Here is a 24548-nt window from a genome sequence, read left to right on the forward strand (position 1 = left end):
GATTACAGGCGTGAGCCACCGTGCCCGGCCTGACTTCTAATACTATCACCTGAAAGCGCAGGCAGAAGGACAGCCCTGGGCTCCAGCTTCTCCAGAGGCCACCAGGCAGTGACCGCAGTGCCGCGGGCAGCCCAGGACTATCCGGTTCAGACCGAGAGAGACCAAGGAGGCTCTTTCCAAGATGGCAATCGAGCCCCATCGGCCCTGGTCCTCCTAGGCTTACTCCATGAGGCACCGGGAGTCGGCTCGAGTTAGCTAAGATAAGCCGGGGCCTGTTCTGTGGGGTGTCTGCTGATCCCTGGAGGCACTTTGGGCACACCTTCAGGGCGATACCCTGAGGCCTCAGCTGCTTCCCAGGAAGGCCCAAGAGACCAATTAACAAGCCATAGGACTGCCCAGAGGCCTTAGGGAGGCAGCATCCTGGGCCAGGGCCTCCATCCCGAGGCCTTGGTAATGCTCCTCGCTGCCTGCGTGCCTCAAAGCACCCTGCCCTCCCACGGCAGCCCCTTCACGGTACTTCTGAGCAGCCCCTGGCCCAGCAATGGGGAACGACTGTGCTCTGGTCACACTTGGCACCTCCAGGCCTAGCATAAATTCAATACATAAATTCTGCCTGCCTTTCAGCCAGCATACGCCTGTCTGCTTTCCCAATGCAGGCAGCCCGCACTTTACAAAACAAACACAAAACCTGTTACGAAATCAAAACAGGTTTTCACCAGGCACGGTGGCTCACGCCTGTAATCCCAGCACATTGAGAAGCTGAAGTGGGTGGATCATTAGAGGTCAGGAGTTCGAGACCAGCCCGGGCAACATGGTAAAACCCTGTATCTACTAAAAATACACAAAAATGAGCTGGGTGTGGTGGCGCACACCTGTAATCCCAGCTACTCGGGAGGCTGAGGCACAAGAATTGCTTGAACCCAGGAGGCAGAGGTTGCGGTGAGCCGAGATCACGCCATTGCACTCCAGCCTGGGTGATGGAGTGAGACCCTGTCTCAAAAAAAAAAAAAAAAAGAAAAAAATTGATGGCTGGGCGCAGTGGCTCATGCCTATAGTCCCAATACTTTGGGAGGCCGAGGCAGGCAGATCATTTGGGGTCAGCGGTTCAAGAGCAGCCTGGGCAACATGGGGAAACCCTGTCTCTATTAAAAATACAAAACAGCCTGTCATGGTGGTGGGTGCCTATAGTACCAGCTATTCGGGAGGCTGAGGAAGGAGAATGGCTTGAACCCGGGAGGTGGAGGCTGCAGTGAGCCGAGATTGTGCCACTGTACTCCAGCCTGGGTGATAGAGTGAGCCCCTGTCTCCAAAAAAATATATATATATATATAGTCTGTGAAAGGCAGGAAACCTTGAGTTGAAATATGAGGACCTCGATTAATGAGAAAACATGCTAAGTGAAAGAAGCCAGGCAGGACCACATGTTGTAGGATCCCACTGATGCCATGTCCTGAACAGGTGAATACACAGAGGGAAACAGCCTGATGGTGGCCAGGGGCTGGGGGAGGGGAGGAGGCCGCTACCGCAGGAGCAGGGGTTTCTGATGGGGGTGAAGGGAATGTTCTGGACAGTGGTGATGAGCACACAAGAGCTAAAGTGCGTGGCATATGAATTATATCTCAATAAGGAAGTTATAAAAATAGAAAGAGCCTTGTCTCCTGGTGATCACACGGCAATGACAGTGACACAGCTCAGAAAGAATTGCGTGGCAATGATGAGAGAGATTCCTTTCTAGCTCTGCAACCCTCTGTAGCTCTCACGTCCTCCAAATCCTGCCCTGGGACAAACCCCTGACCCCAGCCACGTGCTGCACGTTCTCCAGCCTGGCTCACTGTTCCCCCTGCCCGGAATGGCCTGTCCACAGTCCACCCTGGGACACGCTACCCAGCCACAGGATCCGGCCTGATGCCTTCGAGGTCTGTCCTGACCTGGCCTCTTTTTTTTTTTTTGAGATGAAGTCTTTCTCTGTCGTCCAGGCTGAAGTGCAGTGGCTTGATCTTGGCTCAATGCAACCTCCAGCTCCTGGGTTCAAGCGATTCTCCTGCCTCTGCCTCCCCGAGTAGCTGGGATTACAGGCACCCACCACCATGCCCGGATTTTTTTGTATATTTAGTAGAGACAGGGGTTTCATCATGTTGCTCAGGCTGGTCTTGAACTCCTGACCTCAGGTGATCCAACTGCTTCGGCCTTCCCAAGTGCTGGGATTACAGGTGTGAGCCACTGCGCCCAGCCCTGTCTCTGCCTCTTGACTTTGCCAAGCCCTCCTCTGATCTTATAGTCCTCTCTCCCAGCTGCGCGAAACAGCGAACCTATGAGTCAAGCTCATTCCCCTCCTTTGTCAGATGGTGAAACTGACCACCAAAGAGATGGACAGGCCCAGGTCACACAGCAGCAAGTGGTGAAGCCACTCACTACAACCTGCAGCTCCCTGTGTGACTGACAAGCATCCTGAACTCACATAGCTGCAAGGGATGGATGTGAACCCAGCAAAGCTGCCCCGAGCCCGCGAAAGCGCACTGCAAAGCAGCCCTGTGGGTTCACATTACCGCAGCCTGATTTTACTCCCTCATTTCTCCCCTGCCCCGTTGGCTGCCAGACAGGGAAGCTGAAACTGACAGGCAGTCAGGCCAAGGTGTGAAACGTCCCTTGTTGCTAAAGAGTCCTGGAACAGGGCTGGGAGTCCTGATGTTCTTGAGACCTGGGTTTGGCCCGGGGCCTGCCTGGCCAGGAGACTGGCCTGAGCTCTTGTGGGGCCTGAAGGTTGGAAGGGGCACACTAGGAGCAGGGGGCAGGGCAGAGGTGGGGACCGCCCCACGCTGGGCCTGGAGGTTATGTCTTTGGCACCGGCCTCCTTCCCACTGCCACAGATTGAGTTCAGCCCTCACCTTCTCACCTGGGTTACTGCAAAGGGCTCCTGACAACCATCCACAAGCTCCTTCCCTGTCCTCCAGTGTAACAGCTGAGTGTGTCGCCAGCGAAGGACCCGCACCCCCGCTGCTCAGAGCTCTGTGTGGTCCCTGGGTGCCGACTCCCCAGCACTGCAGACCACAGCTGTTGTCTCTACCTGGCCTTTATCCTTCCCTCAGGTCTTTGCGCTAAGTCACCGCCATTTTCTTCTGGAGAAAGACTTCCCTCCCACATTTAGTCCATGTGGCTTGGGTCGCAGCCATGTGACTCAGGAATAAACATGCATATTCTAGGTCTCTGGCCACAACAGTTGCTTCAGTGATGGGCCAGTGAGGATTCCCTGAGGCTTTTGCTGGGACTCCAGGGAAAGAGGCCATTTCTTTTGACTGGGGTTGCTATGCTGGTCAAATACTAGTGGCGACTGTATGGCAAAGAGCCTGGCTGAGAATGACAACAGCACAGAGGAAAGCAGGGCCTGAGAAGGTCAGAGCCACATTCCCAAGAGCAGCTCGTGAGCACCTGGAGCCAGCCATACCTGAAGCCACCTCTAACTCAGAGCTTTTAGTTACGCAGTCAATAAATTCCTTTTTTCCCTCTTAAACCTTTTCTTTAAAAAAAAAAAAAAAATGGAGTCTCGCTCTGTTGCCCAGGCTGGAGTGCAGTGGGGCTATCTCAGCTCACTGCAAACTCCGCCTCCTGGGTTCGCGCCATTCTCCTGCCTCAGCCTACCAAGAAGCTGGGACTACAGGCGCCCGCCACCACGCTCGGATAATTTTTTTGCATTTTTAGTAGAGACAGGGTTTCACCATGTTAGCCAGGATGGTCTCGATCTCCTGACCTCGTGATCCGCCTGCCTCCCAAAGTGCTGGGATTACAGGTGTGAGCCACTGCACCTGGCCCCATTTTTTTTTTTTTTGAGACAGAGTCTCGCTGTCTTTCCCAGGCTGGAGTGCAGTGGCACAATCTCAGCTCACAGCAACCTCCACCTCCCGAGTTCAAGCGATCCTCCTGCCTCAGCCCCCCGCAGTAGCTGGGATTACAGGCACGCACCACCATGCCCAGCTAACTTTTGTATTTTTAGTAGAGACGGGGTTTTGCCATGTTGGCCAGGCTGGTCTTGAACTCTTGACCTCAGGTTATCCACCCGCCCTGGCCTCCCAAAGTGCTGGGATTACAGGCGTGAGCCACCACGCCCAGCCTTTTTTTTTTTTTTTTGAGACAGAATCTCGCTCTGTCGCCCAGGCTGGAGTGCAGTGGTGCGATCTCAGCTAACGGCAACGTCTGCCTCCTGGGTTCAAGCAATTCTTCTGCCTCAGCCTCCCGAGTAGCTGGGACTACAGGTGCGCGCCACCACGCCTGGCTAATTTTTTGTATTTTAGTAGAGATGGGGTTTTGGCATGTTAGCCAGGCCTGTCTTGAACTCCTGAGCTCAGGAAATCTGCCTGCCTTGGCCTCCCAACTCTTAAAACCATTTTAACTTAGGCTTATGTCATTTTTAGACAAAAGCAGCCCTTAACCGCTCCTTTTTTTTTTTTTTTTTTTTTGAGACACAGTCTCACCCGTCGCCCAGGCTGGAGTGTAGTGGCTTGATCTCAGCTCACCACAACCTCCACATCCCGGGTTCAAGCAATTCTCTTGTACCAGCTCCCCAAAGTAGTTGGGACTACAGGCACGCACCACCACACCCAGCTAATTTTTGTATTTTTAGTAGAGATGGGGTTTCACCACGTTGGCCAGGCTGGTCTCGAACTCCAGGGCTCAAGTGATCCACCCACCTCAGCCTCTCAAAATGCTGGGATTACAGGTGTGAGCCATGATACCTGGCAACTACTCCCTTTTAAGACTTCTCTCCCTGACCTTCCTCATGTATATCCCAGATGCCTGTCCTGTCCTACAGCAAACCTGGCAGGATACTTAATGACTGTACTGGGACTTGAACCCACCTGACTGTGAGCTTGTCTGTCCTACCTCCCCTACCTATAACTCAGGTTACTAGCGCAGGGTCTGCAAACTTTCTTTTTTTTTCTTTTTTCTTTTTTTGAGATGGAGTTTTGCTCTATTGCCCAGGCTGGAGTGCTGTGGCGTGATCTTGGCTCACTGCAAGCTCCGCCTCCCGGGTTCACGCCATTCTCCTGCCTCAGTCTCCCGAGTAGCTGGGACTACAGGCGCCCGCCACCATGCCCGGCTAAGTTTTTTGTATTTTTTAGTACAGACGGGGTTTCACTGTGTTAGTCAGGATGGTCTCTATCACCTGACCTCATGATCTGCCTGCCTCAGCCTCCCAAAGTGCTGGGATTACAGGCATGAGCCACCGCGCCCGGCCTACGTCTGCAAACTTTCAATAGCTCATAAATATCTTCTGGGAGAAACCACAAGCCTGAGTGTGTCCCTAAAGTTCACTCTACTTTTGTGAAACAGCATCTCCATTTTCCACATTTCTACCTGTCAAAGTCTTAGCGTTGTTAACACTGACGCCCAGCTTCAGGAACAGCTCTTCCCTGAAACCCCACCTCCCCACCTCTGCTACGATGAAGGATGTCACCCTCTGTGTTCCTGGCACAGTCTGGGGGCACATTTAAGGATCAGACACCTCGCAGCCCTGGGCCTACCTGGATGTTAGCTGTGGCTGTGATGGACAGCTCTGGCCACGCGGACAGTAACGTGCAGTGTTGTGCAACCATCACCAATCTCTAATTCCGGATCATTTCCATCACCTCCAAAGGGAACCCCATGCCCATCAGTGTCACTCCCCATTCCACCTTCCCCCAGCCCCATTCGGACACCCATCTACTTTCTGGCTCTATGGATTTGCCTGTTCTGGGACATTTCATGCAAATGGAGTCGCACACTGGCCTTTTGGGCCTGGCTTCTTTCACTCCGCATGATGTTTTCGCGGCTCATCCGTGCTACCGCGTGGCCCGGGCTGCATTCCTCCTTAGGGCTGAATCGTATCCCCCCATATGGACAGACTGTTCACCCATTCATCCGCTGATGAACGTGTGCGTTGTTTCCACCTTTTGGCAACTGTGAATAGTGCGCTACAGGGTCTTACTCTGTTACCCAGGCTGGAGTGCAGTGGCTCAATCATGGCTCACTGCAGCCTCCAACTCCTGGGATCAAGTGATCCTCCTGCCTCATCCTCCCAAGTAACTGGAACTACAGGTGCCACCACACTTAAGTTTTTCTTTTTTTTGAGATGGAGTCTGACTCACTCTGTTGCCCAGGCTGGAGTGCAGTGGCGCAATCTCAGCTCACTGCAACCTCCGCCTCCCAGGTTCAAGCGATTCTCCTGCCTCAGCCTCCCAAGTAGCTGGGATTACAGATGCCCACCACCATACCCAGCTAATTTTTGTATTTTTAGTAGATACGGGGTTTCACCACGTTGGCCACGCTGGTCTCAAACTCCTGACCTCAAGTGATCTGCCCGTCTTGGCCTCCCAAAGTGCTGGGATTACAGGTGTAAGCCACCACACCCGGCCCAAGTTTTTTTTTTTTTTTTGAGACGGGGTCTCGCTCTGTCACCCAGGCTGGAGTGCAGTGGTGCGATCTCGGCTCACTGCAACCTCCGCCTCCCGGATTCAAGCAATTCTCCCGCCTCAGCCTCCCGAGCAGCTGGGACTACAGGCATGGGCCACCACGCCTGGCTAATTTTTTTGTATTTTTAGTAGAGATGGGGTTTCACCATATTGGCCAGGCTGGTCTCGAACTGCTGACCTTTGTGATCTACCCACCTCGACCTCCCAAAGTGCTGGGATTACAGGCATGAGCCACCGTGTCCAGCCAAGTTTTTAATTTTTAAAGAATTTTTTGTAGAGATGGGGTCTCACTATGTTGCCCAGACCAGTCTTCAGCTCCTGGCCTCAAGTGATCTTCTTGATCCCTTTGCCTCAGCCGCTCAAAGGGCTGGGATTACAAGTGCAGGCGACTGCACCTGGCCTTCATGTAAAAGTTTGAACACCTGTTCTCAATTCTTTTGGATATGTGCCTAGGAGTGGAATTGCTGGGTCATATGGTACCATGTGGTACTAAGGTCTGGACTAACTAATGTCTGCCTCCCACACTAAACTGTAAGCTCCATGTGGACAGGGATCATGTCTGTATTTTGCTCGCTATTTTATCCTCTGGGCTGGCTACATGGTCAAAAATCATTGGTATGAATAAATAAATAAATGGCAGGTGCCTAATAACCACCACTGAGGTGGGAGAATGCAGAGTCTGGGGTTCCAGCCCCTCAGCTGTGTGTCTTCAGGCCAGTAGCTTGACTCTCTGAGCCTCTCGTTTTCTCTCTCTCTTTCTCTCTTTTTTCTTTTTTTGAGACAGGTCTGGCTCTGTTACCCAGGCTGGAGTGCAGTGGTGCAATCATGGCTCACTGCAGCCTTGAACTCCTGGGCTCAAGTGATTTTCCTGCCTAAGCCTCTCAGGCAGCTGGTACTACAGGTGTGCACCACCACGCACGGGCTAATTAAAAAAAAAATGTTTGTAGAGAACTGGGGTCTTGCTATGTTGCCCAGGCTGGCCATTTTCTTAAGTATAAAGGGGAAAACAAGGCAACCCTGCCTGCCTTGAGCCAACCCCCAGACTTACCCTCCACTACCACCTCTGCACCCAGCTTCCTGCTCACCTCAGGCTCCTCCTCCCCATTCTGGCTGTGCTCCCCCTGCAGCCTCTCTCGCAACTTCCCCAGCTCTGCTCGCAGACTGCCCATCTCTTGCTCCTTGGTCTGCAGGTCTGCCTCCAGCTCCACCTTCTGTTCGATCAGGGCTTTCCCCTGGGCCTCCACCACCGTGACCCGGTGCCGAAGGTCATGGTTGATCTTCATCAGCCGTGTCTGCTGCTGCTGTAACTGTACAAAAAGGGAGACCATTGTGCAGGGCTGCTACCTGCAGTAGCTCAGGTTGTGCACTGCACAATGGCAAACCATCCTTAGGTGTGCCATTTATATTGCAGACATCTTTGTTTGAAAGTTGTTCATATTCTTATAACTGATGATGCTAGAGATGGGCAATTTGTGTATTTACTATGACGATTTTATGGCAAATGGAAGCGTGTCTTGCTAGAATTAATACATTATGAACATTTCCCAACAGATGGAAGTAACATGACTTCAGAAAGGGGCATTTTTCTCTGATTTACACAGAAACACTGTATGGGTTCCTGGAGCATGCTGGACCCTGCTAAGTCTGCTCCCAGAGAGGCATGAAGTTGGGGGGCTGGAGGAGGCCTTGGGGTCAGAGCTAAGGCTGCCAAGGCCTCAGGACCTTCCCAGGAGGCGGGAGGAGCCTGCTCACTGGGCAGTGCCACGTTCCCTCCTGCTCTGCCAGTGAAGTCTTGCTGTTTCCAGGCTGGGCCCGCCAAGCCATGAGCAGGATCCACACCCCACGGAGCCCTAAGAATGACAGCAAGGGAGAGAAGGGACCTGCTGAGTGGAGGGTCTGGTCTCTGGCTGGCACCTACTGGCTGGGAGGGTGGACACCGGTCAGGGGTATGTCACTCACAGCCTCGACGTCCTCATTTTTCAGGCCCAGCTCCCTGTCTTTGGCACGGATCTCATCGCGTTGTTTGTCCACCACCTCCTTCAGCTTCTTCATCACCTGCCGCTCCCGCTCTGACATGCCTGGGTGGGCAAATGAGACTGGCAGGTGAGCCCACCTTACTCCTCTGTGGAAATCATCCACCGCTTCTGCTGAGGATGAAACTGAGATCTCAGTGGGCCCCAGCCTCATCCCCAGCCTCATCCTCTACCCCCTCCACTCACTCCCTTCACCCTCCCCCGTGCCTGCTTGATATTCCTTGATTCCCCCTGAGCTCACTCCCACCTTGAAGCCTCTTCCTTACCCATTAGTCCCTTCCTTCTCACCTCCCCATGGCTGGTGCACCTCATTTTTCAGGCCTCAGCCCAAAGTCACCTCTTCACAGAGGCCTCCCTTCCTCTGACCACCCAGTGACAGCCTCCACCTCCCACCCACCTGATACGTTCATTTCCCTGCATGCCTGACCCACCATGTATTACCTTTATGGCACTTTTGTACAATTCCTATGTGTGTCTTACATTCTTTTTTTTTTTTTTTTGAGACGGATTCTCACTTTGTTGCCCAGGCTGGAGTGGAGTGGTGCAGTCTTGGCTTTCTGCAACCCCTGCCTCCTAGGCTCAAGTGATCTTCCCACCTCAGCTTCTCAAGTAGCTTGAGGCAACAGAAATGTGCTACCTCGCCTGGCTAATTTTTGTGTTTTTAGTAGAGATGGGGTTTCACTATGTTGACCAGGCTAGTCTCAAACTCCTGACTTCAAGTGATCTACCCACCTCGGCCTCCCAAAGTGCTGGGATTACAGGGGTGAGCCACCGCGCCCGGCCTCTTACATGCTTTTATCTGACGAAAGATGACACAGCACAGTGATTTACAGGGTAAGCTCCAGCTCAGACACTGGCTCTCCTATTTATCAGCGGTTTGGTTTGGAGCTAGTGTCTTGTGCCTCAGTTTCCACCTCTATAAAGTAGTGATAACAGTCCCCACAACTCATAGGGCTGTTGTGAGGATTGATTATGTCAACCTAAATAATAAACAGAGAAAGTTCTCTAAAATAAGAGATGGGCCAGGCACCGTGGCTCACGCCTGTAATCCCAGCACTTTGGGAGGCTGGGGCGGGTGGATCACCTGAGGTCAGGAGCTTGAGACCAGCCTGGCTGACAAGGTGAAACCCTGTCTCTACTAAAAATACAAAAAAAATTAGCCAGGTGTGGTGGTGCATGCCTGTAATCCCAGCTACTCGGGAGGCTGAGGCAGGAGAATTGCTTGAACCTGGGAGATGGAGGCTGCAGCGAGCCGAGATCGTGCCATTGGACTCCAGCCTGGGTGACAAGAGCAAGACTCTGTCTCAAAAATAAAAAGTAAATAAAATTTAAAAATAAAATAAAATAAAAGATGGCCATACATGTTGGCTCACGCCTGTAATCCCAGTGCTTTGGGAGGCTGAGGCAGGAGGATCACTGAGGCCAAGAGTCTGAGAGCAGCTTGGGCAACATAATGAGACCCTGTTTCTACAAAAAGATTTTTTTTTTTTAAACTAGCCAAGCATAGTGGTGTCCACTTGTAGTCTCAGCTACTTAGGAGGCTGATGAGGATCACTTGAACCCAGGAGTTTGAGGATGCAGTGGGCTCTGACTACACCACTGTACTCCAGGCCTGGGTGACAGAACAAGACCCTGTCTCAAAAACAAAACAAAACTAAACAAAACAAAACAAAAAAAACCAACCCAGAAAACAAAATAAAAACTGTAATCCCAGCACTTTGGGTGGCCCAGGCAGGCAGATCACCTAGGTCGGGAGTTCTAGACCAGCCTGACCAACATGGAGAAACCCCGTCCTTACTAAAACTACAAAATTAGCCAGGCGTGGTGGCACATGCCTGTAATCCCAGCTACTCGGGAGGCTGAGGCAGGAGAATAGCTTGAACCCGGGAGGTGGAGGTTGCAGTGAGCCGAGATCGCACCAGTGCACTCCAGCCTGGGCAACAAGAGAGAAACTCCATCTCAAACAAAAAAAAAAAAAAAAGAAAAGCTATTTGGGAGTAGAGTGTTGCAATGGGAATCCGCCTGCCATAGTAAACTATGTGTATTCAGGGAGGTAAAGGAAGACAAAGATTTTTAAAGGAAAAAATAAGGAGGGTTATATAATTGTTTAAAGTATTAATAATTATCCTTGGCTATAAAGATAGATCAATAACAAGGGTGACTGTAGTCTGAGGCTGGACCGGCTACTGCCAGGCAGACGTCGGGCAGAAGTCTTTTTGTGTAAGGTTACAAAGGCCTTTGTGCAAAGCTGTCGTTTTTCCACAGTCTTTTTTGTTATCGGGCATGCAAGCGTGAAAACCCTCTCTTCATGGCCTTCCCGGGTTCCATTTGTCAGGGTTTTGGGTAACACTGGTGACCCCATTTTGATTCAGACAACTTTCACAGTTAATACACACAGAGCCCTGAAGATGGTGTCTGGCACACTGCAGGCGGGCGAGGTCCACCCTCATCCCTACCCCCAACTAGACTGTCAGCCACAGGAGGGCAAGGCCCTGTCTGCCCTAGTCACTGTTACATTCCCTGGGCCCCACATGGTGCCTAGCACACCGCAGGTGCCTATTAAGTTATTGTTGAATTAATGACCTGTGAGGATGGGTGCTGTGTCAGTTTCCTGCACCTGCTGTAACAAATGACCAATAATTTTGGTATCTCAACACATCAGAAATTTATTTTCTCATAGCTCTAGAAGCCAGAAGGTCCAAATGAGCCTGAAATCAAGGTGTTACCAGGGCCATGCTTCCTCTGGAGCCTCTAAGGGAGATTTTTTTTAATTTTTTTCAGACAGAGTCTCGCTGTGTCACCCAGGCTGGAGTGCAGTGGCGTGATCTTGGCTCACTGCAGCCTCTGCCTCTTGGGTTCCAGTGATTCTCCTGCCTCAGCCTCACAAGTAGCTGGGATTACAGGCATGTGCCATCATGACTTTTTTTCTTTTCTTTTTTTTTGAGAGGGAGTCTCACTCTGTGGCCCAGGCTAGAGTGCAGTGGCGTGATCTTGACTCACTGCAAGCTCCGCCTCCCAGCTTCACACCATTCTTCTGCCTCAGCCTCCTGAGTAGCTGGGACTACAGGCGCCCGCCACCACACTTGGCTAATTTTTTGTATTTTCAGTAGAGACAAGGTTTCACCATGTTAGCCAGGATGATCTTGATCTCCTGACCTCGTGATCTGCCTGCCTTAGCCTCCCAAAGTGCTGGGGGTTTACAGGCGTGAGTCACTGACTGTGCCCAGCCATTTTTTTGTTTTGTTTTGTTTTTTGAGATAGAGTCTCACTCTGTAGCCCAGACTGGAGTGCAGTGGTGTGATCTCAGTTCACTGCAACCTCTGTCTCCGGGGTTCAAGTGATTCTCCTGCCTCAGCCTCCCAAGTATCTGGGATTACAGGCACCCGCCACAACCCAGCTACTTTTTTTGTATTTTTAGAAGAGACAGGGTTTCCCATGTTGGCCAGGCTGGTCTCGAACTCCTGACCTCAAGCAATCCACCCGCCTCAGCCTCCCAAAGCGATGGGATTATAGGCATGAGCCACTGTGCCCGGCCCAGGGAGATTTCATTCCTTCCCTCTTCCAGCTTCTGGTGGCCACCAGCACTCCTTGGCTTGTGGTGGCATCACTCCAGTCTCTGCCTCTGTGGTCCCGTGGCCTTCTCCTCTTCTGTCAGTGCCAAATCTCTCCCTGCCTCCATCTTACAAGGACACCTGTGATTACATTCAGGGCTCATCCAAAGTAAGCCAAGATAACATCCCCATCTCAAGATCTGGAATGAAATAACACACCTGCAAGACATTACCATATCAGGTGACATCCACAGGTTCTAGGAACTAGGACCTGATATTTTGGGGCCATTATTCAGCCTTCCATAGGTGCTGGCACTGCCAGTGCACCCCTTCTCCCTGAAGCCTGGACTGGCCTGCAATGGCCAGGCTCAGTCCCAGGTGAACGAGGGGGAAACGTCCCTCCATAGCCCCCGGGACTCAGGATATGCAGCCAGATCTAATCCCATGAGGAGAAAGCACAGAGGTGACCCCTCGGCTATTGCCTTGGCCTGACTGTCCCCCCAGGCTGCTCCACTGCATCAGAGTCCTTGCCGCTGACCTCCTCTCTCTTGCCTGGTGGTCACCACCATGAACAAGCATCCCTGGTGTGTTTCCAGAACAGCGGGCGACGCTGCCAGGGCCGCAAACCCACAGAAGGCCTGGGTCGTGAGCTTGAAGAGCTTAGGATTTTATATGATCGTCCTGGAGGCATCGGCCTGTCTCATTTGTCTCTGTATTCCAGGGCCCCACACATGGCAGACGCCCGAGGCTGGCCAATGAACGAGGACTGGTTCTTCTTCCGCGCTCCCAAAGTGCAGTGTACTCCTGACAAGCCCAGGAAGGATACACTGATTTACACCCTGGACCCTATTTCGTTCTCATTCCCAACCACTGGAAATGGGTCTTATTATCATTAATGTTGTCTCTAACATCAGTCCCATTTTACATATATGAAAAACTGAAGCCCAGAGATATTTTTTTTTTCTCAAAGTCTTACAGCTAAGAACTTAAGCCCAGGTTTTCTGACTACAGATCCCACATCTTCTCCGTGATACTAGGCTGCCTTGCCACCAGGGCACGAGACGCAGAAGGCTCCCTTAAGGTCACCAGAATGTGTCACTATGGGGCAGACTCTAATCCCCACTTTCTCCCAGACAGAGCCACCTTCTGGGGGTGCCCTCACATATTTTTGCATATGTGCACATATGTGTACCCCTACAAGAATATTCACCCATCAAGTTTTTTTTTGTATTATTATTATTATTTTTTGAGACGGAGTCTCGTTCAGTCGCCCAGGCTGGAGTGCAGTGGCGCGATCTCGGCTCACTGCAAGCTCTGCCTCCTGGGTTCATGACATTCTCCTGCCTCAGCCTCCTGAGTAGCTGGGACTACAGGCGCCCACCACCACGCCCGGCTAATTTTTTGTATTTTTAGTAGAGATGGGGTTTCACCACGTTAGCCAGGATGGTCTCGATCTCCTGACCTCGTGAACCGCCCACCTCGGCCTCCCAAAGTGCTGTGATTACAGGCATGAGCCACCACGCCCCATGATACATTTTTGCAACGGAGTATCATTTAGCCATAAAAAGGAACGAAGCACTAATTCATGCTACAACATGAATAAAGCTTGAAAACATGATGCTGAGTGCAAGAAGCCAGGCACAAAGTTGTACGACTCCAGCTACTTGGAAGGCTGAGGTAGGAGGATCACCTGAGCTGGGGGGTTCGAGGCTGCAGGGAGCTATGATTGTGCCACTGCTCTTCAGCCTGGGTGACAGAGTGGGACCCTATGTCAAAAAAACAAAAACGAAAACAAAAAACCCACTGAGTTGTCCACATTTAAAAGGGTGAATCTTATGATTTCTCAAATTCCAAAAAGCATACACTATATGATTCCATGTATATGAAGTTCAGAACAAGGCTGAATTAATCTCTGGAGACAAAGGTCAGAGTCAGGGTGACCTTGTGAAGTTTTGTCTGGGAAGGGATGAGAAGGTGCATTCTGGGGTGTTGAACTATTCTCTATCCTGATCTGAACATACATGCAAAAATCCATAGAGCCGTACACTTAAAATGTGTTCACTTCACTCTACGTTATACCTCAATTTAAAATGTTAAGGCCGGGCACAGTGGCTCGTGCCTGTAATCCCAGCACTTTGGGAGGACAAGGTGGGAGAATCGCTTGAGCCCAGGAGTTAGAGGCTGCAGTGAGCTATGATCGCATCATTGCACTCTACCTGGGTGACAAACTGAGACCTCATCTCAAAAAAAAAAAAAAAAAAATAGCCAAAGCTGCACGCAGTGACTCACACCTGTAATCCCAGCACTTTGGGAAGTGAAGGAGGGCGGATCACTTGAGGTCAGGAGTTGGAGACCATCCTGGCCAACATGGTGAAACCTCATCTCTACTAATAATATAAAAATGAGCTGGAAATTGCTTGAACCCGGGAGGCAGAGGTTGCAGTGAGCCGAGATCACACCACTGCACTCCAGCCTGGGCAAGAGAGTGAGACTCCGAGACTCTGAGACTCCGTCTCAAAACAACAAATAAACAAAAAAAACAATAGCCAAGAGGTGGAAGCAAGCTAAATGTCCATCAACGGATGAATGCAATAAAGAAAATGTGGTCTGTCCATACAATGGAATGTTACTCAGCCTTAAAAAAGGAAGGAAATCGGCTGGGCACAGTGGCTCATGCCTATAATCCCTGTACTTTGGGAGGCCGAGGCGGGTGGATCACCTGAAGTCGGGAGTTTGAGACCAGCCTGTCTGATATGGAGAAACCCCATCTCTACTAAAATACAAAATTAGCCAGGCATGGTGGTGCATGCCTGTAATCCCAGCTACTTGGGAGGCTGAGGATGGAGAATTGCTTGAACCTGAAAGGTGGAGGCTGCAGTGAGCTGAGATCGCGCCATTACACTCCAGCCTGGGCAACAAGAGCAAAACTCCGTATTTAAAAAAAAAAAAAAAAAGGAAATCCTGTCACATGCTGCCACATGGATGAACTCTGAAGACCTTACGCTCAGTGAAAAGGCCAGGCACAAGGGACAAACGCCGTATGATTCCACTTACAGGAGGAGCTCCCTAGAGAAGTCAAACCCACAGACACGGACGTGGAGTTTTCGTCGGCAAGATGAAAGCGGCCCAGCGCTCTGCTCTCCACCCTCGTGCGCACAGTAAACACCGCTGCCCTGTGCACTTACACAGGCTGCAGAGAGGCAATTCTGTGATGTGTTTTCCACCAGAATGTTTAAAAGGAAAAGATAAGAAACACTAGCTGGCCAAGGGCCCTTCTGGTACAATTCCTCTCCGCCTGATGGGGGGAGATGAGGACCACCTGTCCCTGGAGCCAAGGCCTGGCAGGCGTGGGGCAGGGGCTCCCGATGAGGAAGATGGGGGAAGACAGAGGAAGCTCCCCGGACCCCTAGGGAGCCCAGCAGCAGGGCCGGGTGTCAGCAGGTGGCCGCGGGAGTTGCTCTGCGTCCACTTTCTCTAAGTGCAGAGCCGGCGACCAAGCCGGGCCCCCCGCTTGCAGTTGTGAAGTGGGCCCTCTCCCCGTCAGTCCTGCTCTCCTGCCTCCAGCCATGGGTCCTGTGAGGGATCCCCGGGCCACCTGCGGGGCCCACCTGTGCCCTCTCTTCTCTCTATGCCCCAGGGCCACTGCTGCAGAGCACTGCTAGGTTGAGCTGGTGGGACCCAGGGACACGGCTAACGCTTCCCAGAAAGGCGACCCTTGGGCACGTGGGGTGTGTGTGAGGTGTGTGTGTGTTATATGTGTGTGGGGGGGGTGTGTGAGGTCTGTGTGTGTGGTATATGTGTGTGATGTGTGTGTGGTGTGAGTGTGAGGTCTGTGTGTGGTGTGTGTGTGAGGTCTGTGTGTGTGAATGTGGGGTCTGTGTGTGTGTGGTATCTGTGTGTGATGTGTGTGTAGTGTGAGTGTGAGGTCTATGCGGTGTCTGTGTGAGGTCTGTGTGTGTGTGTGGTGCGTGAGGTCTGTGTCTGTGTGTGGTGTATGTAAGGTTTGTGTGTATGTGGTGTGTGAGGTCTGTGTGTGTGGTATATGTGAGGTCTGTGTGTGTGGTGTGTGCAGTGTGAGTGTGTATGTCTGTGTGGTGGTGTCTGTGTGTGGTGTGTGAGGTCTGTGTGTGTGTGTGTGGTGTGTGTGAGGTCTGTGTGTGTGTGGCATGTGCAGTGTGAGTGTGTATGTCTGTGTGGTGGCATCTGTGTGGTGTGTGAGGTCTGTGTGTGTGGTGTGTGTGGGTGGGTGTGGGTGTATATGCGTGTCTGTGTGTGTGTGGTGTGTGCAGTGTGAGTGTGTATGTCTGTGTGGTGGCATCTGTGTGGTGTGTGAGGTCTGTGTGTGTGGTGTGTGTGGGTGGGTGTGGGTGTATATGCGTGTCTGTGTGTGTGGCGTATGTATGTGACATGTGTGTTTGGGGGCTGAGTTCCCATGTAGACAGAAGTCAGTGCCAACGCCACAACCCCCCACCCCCCGCCTGCTGTTTGAATACTTGTCCCGACATGCCCTGTGCTGGGGCGCCAGGACCTACTCATTGACTCCTTGCTGGGGCTGCCTTGGCTCTCCAGAGAAAGAGGTGGGCGGGAGAGGAGCATGCGGAGAGAGGGGCGGCTGGGTCCATGTGGAAGCCCAGCAGCCTCATCACCTTCCTGGGCGGCGCCATAGGAGCTGTGAGACCCAGGCAGGAGCCTGGCGCCTGACTCCGATCCCGGCTTCGCCTCTTAGTTGCTTTCCCCTCAGGCCTCGGTGCTCTCTTGAGAGGCCTGTGCATGGTTCTCCCATGTGAAGTGCTCACAACAGAGGGGCCCAGGGCCAGAGTGTCTAAGTGTCTCTTAAGTGTCGGCTGTCATTTTATCCTGCTCGCCGCTAAGAGAAAGTACAAGAGTGCTTTGGAAAACTAAAAGAAGGCCAAGTATTCTTAACAGACACTGTTAAAAGCTGAAAGGGTTGTGAGCCGTCACAGACACCCAGCGATTCAGGATCTGGGAACCTAGATTTTAAGAGACACTTGGGCACGGGGACCATGGAGAAGCTCACCCGTGGCCGGCCACGGCAGCCACGTGTGGCAGTGAGCTAACGTCCACCTGCAAGGCACTGTCCAGGCAGTGGGACACCATGAAACACGACGTGCGATGGAAAACACTGAGATAGACAGTTAAGTGACAAAGTTCACAGCAGCACTATTTGCAACAGATGAAAGATGGAAGCCACCCAAATGTCCCCCCACTGAGAATGGATAAACACAATGTGCTCAGTCCACACAGCGGAGGACGATTCAGCCATAACGAGGAAAGCAGCTCTGACACGCCACAGCACGGCAGCACAGATGAACCTCGAAAATGACGTGGGGTCTAAGACCAGACCCCAAGGTTGCATACGGTGTGATTCCATCGACAGGAAACGTCCAGAACTGGCAAATCCACAGAGGCAGAAAGCAGATTAGAGGTTACCAGCGGCTCTACCTGCAGGGAGGGAGGGCAAAGACAAGAGGCTGGGGAGAGACCTGACAGGTGCAGAGTCACCTTAGGAAGGTGGTGGAAATGTTTTGGAACAAAACAGGTGATGGTTGTACAGCACTATGATAATTTAAAAACAAATTTTTTTTTTTTTTTGAGAAATAGTCTCACTCTGTCACCCAGGCTGGAGCACAGTGGCGCAATCTCAGCTCACTGCAACCTCTGCCTCCTGGGTTCAAGCAATTCTCCTGCCTCAGCCTCCTGAGTAGCTGGGATTACAGGCATGTGCCACCACGCCTGGCTAATTTTTGTATTTTTAGTAGAGATGGGGTTTCACCATGTTGGCCAGGCTGGTCTCCAACTCCTGACCTCAAGTGATCCACCCGCCTCAGATTCCCAAACTGCTGGGATTACAGGTGTTAGCCACCGCCCCCAGCCCATTGTGAGTAAATTAAATGATATACTACATGCTACTGAATTAAATGATATACTACATGCTACTGAATTGTGTGCACTTTAAAATTGTTAATTGCATATTACATGAATTCACCTCAATTAAAAAAATAGACAACCCAAACAATAAATACATAAATACTTTTTTTTAAGAGACAGGGTGTTGCTCTGTTGCCCAGGCTGGAGTGCAGTGGTGTAATCGAGGCTCACTGCAGCCTTGACCTCGTGGGCTCAAGAGATTCTCCCACCTTAGCCTCCTGAGTAGCTGGGACTACAGGTGTGCACCACCATGCCTGGCTAATGTAAAAATTTTTTTGTAGAGACAGGGTCTCACTATGTTGCCCAGACTGGTCTCAAATTCCTGGTCTCAAGCAATCCTCCTGCTTCAGACTCCCAAAGTGTTTAATTTCATAAATTAAAATACATAATTTTAATTAAAATACATTATTATTATAATACACAATTTTAATTTATAAAAAAGGACAAGTAACAATTCATAGCACAATCTCTTTTATTTTGAAAACAAAATAAACAGAGAATTTGTGTGTAGATGGATAGAAAGGGAAGGTTTCCTTCCGGCAGTGCAGTGGGGATGAAGCAAAGGGGGGGAGTGTCACGTCTTGTGCATAGTTTTATCTGACTCTTACACAATAAGAGTAATATATATACTACCTTTTTTTTGTTTTTTTTTTGTTTGTTTGTTTTTGAGACAGAGTCTTACTCTGTCGCCAGGCTGGAGTACAGTAGTGCGATCTCGGCTCACTAAAACCTCTGCCTCCCGGGTTCAAGAGATTCTCCTGCCTCAGTCTCCCGAGTAGCTGGGATTACAGGTGCATGCCACCATGCCCAGCTAATTTTTTTGTATTTTTAGTAGAGACGGGGTTTCACCAGGTTGGCCAGGATGGTCTCGATCTCTTCACCTCGTGATCCGCCTGCCTCGGCCTCCCAAAGTGTTGGGATCACAGGTGTGAGCCACCGATCCAAACACCAGGCTGGGCGTGGTGGCTCACGCCTATAATCCCAGCACTTTGGGAGGGTGAGGCGGGCGGATCACCTGAGGTCGGGAGTTCGAGACCAGCCTGATCAACATGGAGAAACCCTGTCTCTACTAAAAATACAAAATTACCCGTGTGCAGTGGCACAGGCCGTAATCCCAGCGACCCAGAACCTCAGGATGCGGTCTTATTTGAAAACAGGGTATGTGCAGATGTAATTAGTTAAGATGAAGTCATGGTGGATGAGGGGTAGGCCCTAAATCAATGCCTGGTGTCCTTATAAGACAAAGCAGGTTTGGCACCATGCCTCATGCCTGTAATCTCAGCACTTTGGGAGACCGAGGCAGGCAGATCGCTTGAGCCCGGGAGCTCGAGACAAGCCTGGGCAACATGGTGAAACCCTGTCTCTACAAAAAGTATAAAAATTAGCTGGGCATGGTAGCACATGCCTGTAGTCCCAGCTACTTGGGAGGCTGAGGCAGGAGGATTACCTGAGCAGGAGATGAGGGAGGCAGAGATTGCAGTGAGCTGAGATCGTACCACTGCACTCCAGCCTGCGGGAAAAAACCCCATTAAACAACAAAAGATAAAGGAGAGGGAGATGAGACACACAGACACGGAGGAGAACGTCTGGCTGCAGAGGCAGAGACTGGGATGGTGTAGCCACAGGTGAGGATGCCGGCAGCCCCCAGAGGCAAGGAAGGACTCCTGCTGAGAGGCGCTGGAGGGAGCGTGGCCTTGCTGACACGCGACTATGAATCTCTGGACTCCAGAACTATGAGAATAAACTGTTTTCGGCCACCCAGTTTGTGGTCATTTATTATGACAGCCCCAAGAAGCCAATATGGCAAATATATGGAGAAAGGCCCAGACAGAGGGCACAGCAATTTTGGTTTTTTGTTTGTTTTTTTTTTTTTTTTGAGAGAGTCTCGCTGTGTTGCCCAGGCTGGAGGGCAGTGGTGGCAATCTCAGCTCACTGCAACCTCTGCCTTCCGGGTTCAAGCAGTTCTCATGCCTCAGCCTCCCGAGTAGCTGGGATTACAGGTGCACGCCACCACACCTGGCTACCTTTTGTATTTTTTGTAGAGATGGAGCTTCGCCATATTGCCCAGGCTGGTCTCAAACTCCTGGCCCCCAGTGATCCACCTGCCTCAGCCTCCCAAAGTGCTGGGATGACAGGCATGAGCCACCATGCTTCTGACAGCACAGTTGAGCCCCATGTGTCCAATTCGGCAGCCACCCAGCAGCCACTGAGCACTTGAAATGGGGCCCATCCAAATGGACATATGCTGCAAGCATAAAATACACATTGCCATTGTCAGCTGATGGATAAACAAACGTAGGGCCTGCACACAATGGAATGTACTCAGTCTTAGAATGGAAGGAGATTCCGACATGGGCTACAACATGGATAAACCTCGAAAACATTCTTAGGTGAAATAAGCCAGACACAAAAGGAAAAATATGATATGACTCCACTTATAGGAGACGCCTAGAGTAGTTACATCCATAGAGACAGTAAGTAGAATGGTGGGTGCCAGGGGCGAGTGGGAAATTAGTATTTAATGGGACAGTGTTTCAGTTTTGTGAGATGACAAGAGTTCTGGAGATGGATGGTGGTGGCGGCTGCACAACACTGTGAATGTACTTAATGCCCCTGAACTGTACACTTAAAAATGACTAAGACAGGGTCGGGTGTGGTGGCTCATGCCTGTAATCCCAGCACTTTGGGACTCCAAGGCAGGAGGATTGCTTGATGTCAGGAGTTTCAGCCAAGCCTGGGCAACACAGTGAGACCCCCATCTCTACCGAAAAAATTTAAACATTAGCCAGGCATGGTGGTGCACACCTGTCATCCCAGTTACTTAGAAGACTGAGGTAGGAGACTCTTTTGAGCCCAGGAGGTTGAGACTATGGTGAACTATAATTGCGCCACTGCACTCCAGCCTTGAAGACAGTGCCCCGTCTCAAAAAAAAAAAAAAAAAAAAAGGGAGAGCAGGGGTTAAGATGGTAAATTTTATGTAAAATGTACGTTATGTATTTTTCACAATAGAATATGAATATATACACATATACACACATACATACATATGTATGTATCCTACCAGATTTCAAAGACTTAATATGAAAAAAATGCAAAATATCTCATTGATAATCTCAATGGTAATTTTTATATTGATTACATGTTACAAGGAAACTTACTGCTTTGGATCTATTGGGTTCAATAAAATATAGTATAGAAATTACTTTCATCTGGCCAGGCACCATGGCCCACGCCTATAATCCCAGCACTTTGGGAGGCCGAGGCAGGCGGATCATGAGGTCACCATCCTGGCTAGCATGGTGAAACCCCGTCTCTACTAAAAATACATAAATTAGCTGAGCGTGATGGCACGTGCCTGTGGTCCAGGCTACTCGGGGAGGCTGAGGAAGGAGAATCACTTGAACCCGGGAGGCGGAGGTTGCAGTGAGCCGAGATCGCCCCACTACATTCTAGCCTGGGTGACAGAGCGAGACTTCATCTCAAAAAAAAAAAAAAAGAAAAAAGAAAAATTGCTTCATCTGTTTCTTTGTTTTGTTTTTTGAGACAGAGTTTCGCTCTTGTCACCCAAGCTGGAGTGCAGTGGCACGATCTCGGCTCACTGCAACCTCTGCCTCCCAGGTTCAAGCGATTCTTCTTGCCTCAGCCTCCCAAGTAGCTGGGATTACAGGCACCAGCCAACATGCCTGGCTAATTTTTTTTTTTTTTTTAAGTAGAGACGTGGTTTCACTATGTTGGCCAGGCTAGTCTCGACCTCCTGACCTAGTGATTCACCCGCCTCGGCCTCCCAAAGTGCTGGGATTACAGGAATGAGCCACCGTGCCTGGCCTCTTCTTACTTTTTCGAATGTGCCAAGTAGAAGAACGACAATGACTTCTCTTTTACTGAGCAGTGTTGTTCTGCAGTGCCCTTCAGAAAATGACAACGTGGTCAGTTTTCCTCTTCCCCTGGTGACTAAGCTGTTCCTTTAGAGCCCAAAGATTTTTTTTCCAGACCCATGAGCAAATCTTCACACCCCATCCCCCGGCACGATGGCTTGCATACCTGTCATTCATTTCTGCATGTGCTAACAAGTTTCTGTGCGCTGCTCTCCAGCTGACAAGCTGGATTTCCACAAACAGCTGGGAGTGAAGTGCTTTTTAATCTGGAGACTTCCGGGGGCAGAGGAGCCTGCCAGGTGCCTCTGAGCACAATGCCCCAGTTGAACTGCTGGGAAGGCCACACTCTTCCGTGCAGAGCTGGCTCCTCTCAGCACCCCCTCACCCCCCACACAGGAACCGGAGACTGCACCCCCAAGTCCTCAGTCTACCCCTGCCTCTGCCCAGCACATTCTCGGCCCTCACTTCCCGGCCTCCACCTTCTTCCAAGGACCTTGTTTGTCCCAGGTCTGTTCTCCTAGCAGGTGGAAGACATGCTTTGTCCGTGCTGTGTTCCCATGGTTTCCCATGCAAAATAAAAATAACCACGAAAGGCACGCCTGGCATCTGCCCGGTCTTTCCACTCAGGCGGGAGGGCTGCTGCCATGTGCCTCCTGAGCTAACCCTTTGGGAGCTAACCCTTTGGGAGCCGGACCCATGCTAGATGCCATTTAAGTGTGTCTCAGATCGCTCACGTGTGGGCTGATTCATGACAAGCCCAGCAGGGATCTGGAAGGCTGTGGAAGCAAAGCAAAGCTTCCCAGGTGGAGGGTGCTGCGAGCGTGTGTGCACTGATGCACAGGGAAGTGGCTCAGAGCCCTCAGGTCCAGGCCTTGTGGGTCCCTGAGGCCTCTGGGCGCCCTGCAGAAGTGTCAGAAGTTTAACATAGTTTCCCTATGGCCCAGCAATTCCACTCCTAGGTATATACCTCAAAGAACTGAAAACAGAGGTCCACACAAAAGCATGAGCGCAATGTTCACAGCAGCACAATTCACAACAGCCAAAAGGTGGTGACGTCTCACAGGTCCATCCACAGATAAATGGGTAAATGACACGCGGTATGGCCATAGAACGGAATATAATTCAGACATGAAAAGGAAGGGCCAGGCACAGTGGCTCACGCCTGTAATCCCAGCACTTTGGGAGGCCAAGGTGTTCAGATCACCTGAGGTCAGAAATTCAAGGCCAGCATGGCCAATATGGTGAAATCCTGTCTCTATTAAAAATACAAATATTATATGGATGTGGTGGTGCACACCTGTAGTCCCAGCTACTCAGGAGGCTGAGGCAGGAGGATCACTTGAACCTGGGAGATGGAGGTTGCAGTGAGCCAAGATTGCACTACTGCACTCCAGCCTGGGCAACGAAGTAAGACTCCATCTCAAAAACAAAAACAAAATCAAAAAAGTCCTCCTTCTTGGGCTGAAGGAAATCGGGATGGGGTGTCCGGGATCCTCCAGGCCCAGGCTTACTTTGCTGCTAGAAAACTTTCTAACGTGCAAGTCACTGCAGCAGGGAGACCCCAGCCCCAGCATGTGCCTCCCTGCCCTGCCTCCAACCTGGCAAAGTCCAGAACAGGCACAGGGCGGGCACTCCATCCGAGATAAGGGAGACAAAGGAATGCATGGCAGGCCTCTGTCTGGAATCGTAAGCTCTTGGGCAGTGGAACGCCACGGCGGACCAATCCATGGCGGGCGTGATTTCAGTCTCCCCCGCAGCCTTAACCACAGGGTCTCCAGCAGCCCTGGGTCAAAGGGTCCTAGAGGGACATAAGCCTTCCTTCAGGGAGCTGATTTCAGCTGATCTGGGTTCCACTTCTGACTCTGCTAACTTGCTGTGTGACCTTGAACAAATCACTCTCCCTCTCTCAGTCTAAACTTTTCTCATCTGTTCAATCAGTAGGTTGGACTGGATAATGATAACCTGTAGTAATAATGGCTAATACTTGCTGAGTGTTTTCTGTGTGCCAGGTAAGATTCTAACGGGTCTATACAGATTCATTGATTTTACCCTCATAACAAGCTTCTGAGGGAGGTATGGTCATTTCTCCCATTTTTACATGGGGGGCAACTTAGGCACATGAAGGTCATGTGACTTGATCAAAGTCACATAGCAGGGAGGTTTCAGGGTCAGGACTCAAACCTGGGCTGCCTGGCTCCAGAGACAGTGCTTAGAATCTTGAGAACTTTTGTTTTCATGGTTACTAATCACATCTCAACAAAGGAAATCCAAGGAAAAGAGAATCCAGACCGGAATCAAACTTTTCATTTTTCCTTGGTTCCCATAGTCCTTTTCAGTGCCACATATGTTTTTATATATAAACTTATACATACACACACACACACACTTTTTTTTTTTTTTTGAGACAGAGTCTTGCTCTGTTGCCCAGGCTGGAGTGCAGTGGTGCAATCTCAGCTCACTGCAACCTCCACCTCCCGGGTTCAAGCGAAATCTCCTGCCTCAGCCTCCCGAGTAGCTGGGATTACAGGCGCCCGCCACCACGCCTGGCTCATTTTTGTATTTTTAGTAGAGATGGGGTTTCACCACGTTGACCAGGCCTCAAACTCCTGACCTCAAATGATCCACCTGCCTCCGCCTCCCAAAGTGCTGGGATTACAGGCGTGAGCCACCGCGCCTGGCCTTCAGTGCCATACTTG

The 24548-nt window shown here is 50.9% G+C and overlaps 1 protein-coding gene across 2 annotated transcripts in view; it reads right to left on the bottom strand.

Annotated features, from left to right (window-relative positions):
- Positions 1-24548, bottom strand: part of RILPL1 (Rab interacting lysosomal protein like 1) — a 56744-nt gene that overhangs the window by 22066 nt on the left and 10130 nt on the right. For both annotated transcript variants that reach the window (XM_025403423.1, XM_025403422.1), the window contains exons 3-4: positions 8403-8521; positions 7529-7750 (exon numbers count right to left, since the gene is read on the bottom strand). In XM_025403423.1, coding sequence (XP_025259208.1) covers positions 7529-7750; positions 8403-8521 — 341 coding nt within the window. The remainder of the gene's footprint in view (positions 1-7528; positions 7751-8402; positions 8522-24548) is intronic.

This window comes from Theropithecus gelada, chromosome 11 (assembly GCF_003255815.1).
Source record: "Theropithecus gelada isolate Dixy chromosome 11, Tgel_1.0, whole genome shotgun sequence".
NCBI classification, from domain to species: domain Eukaryota; kingdom Metazoa; phylum Chordata; class Mammalia; order Primates; family Cercopithecidae; genus Theropithecus; species Theropithecus gelada.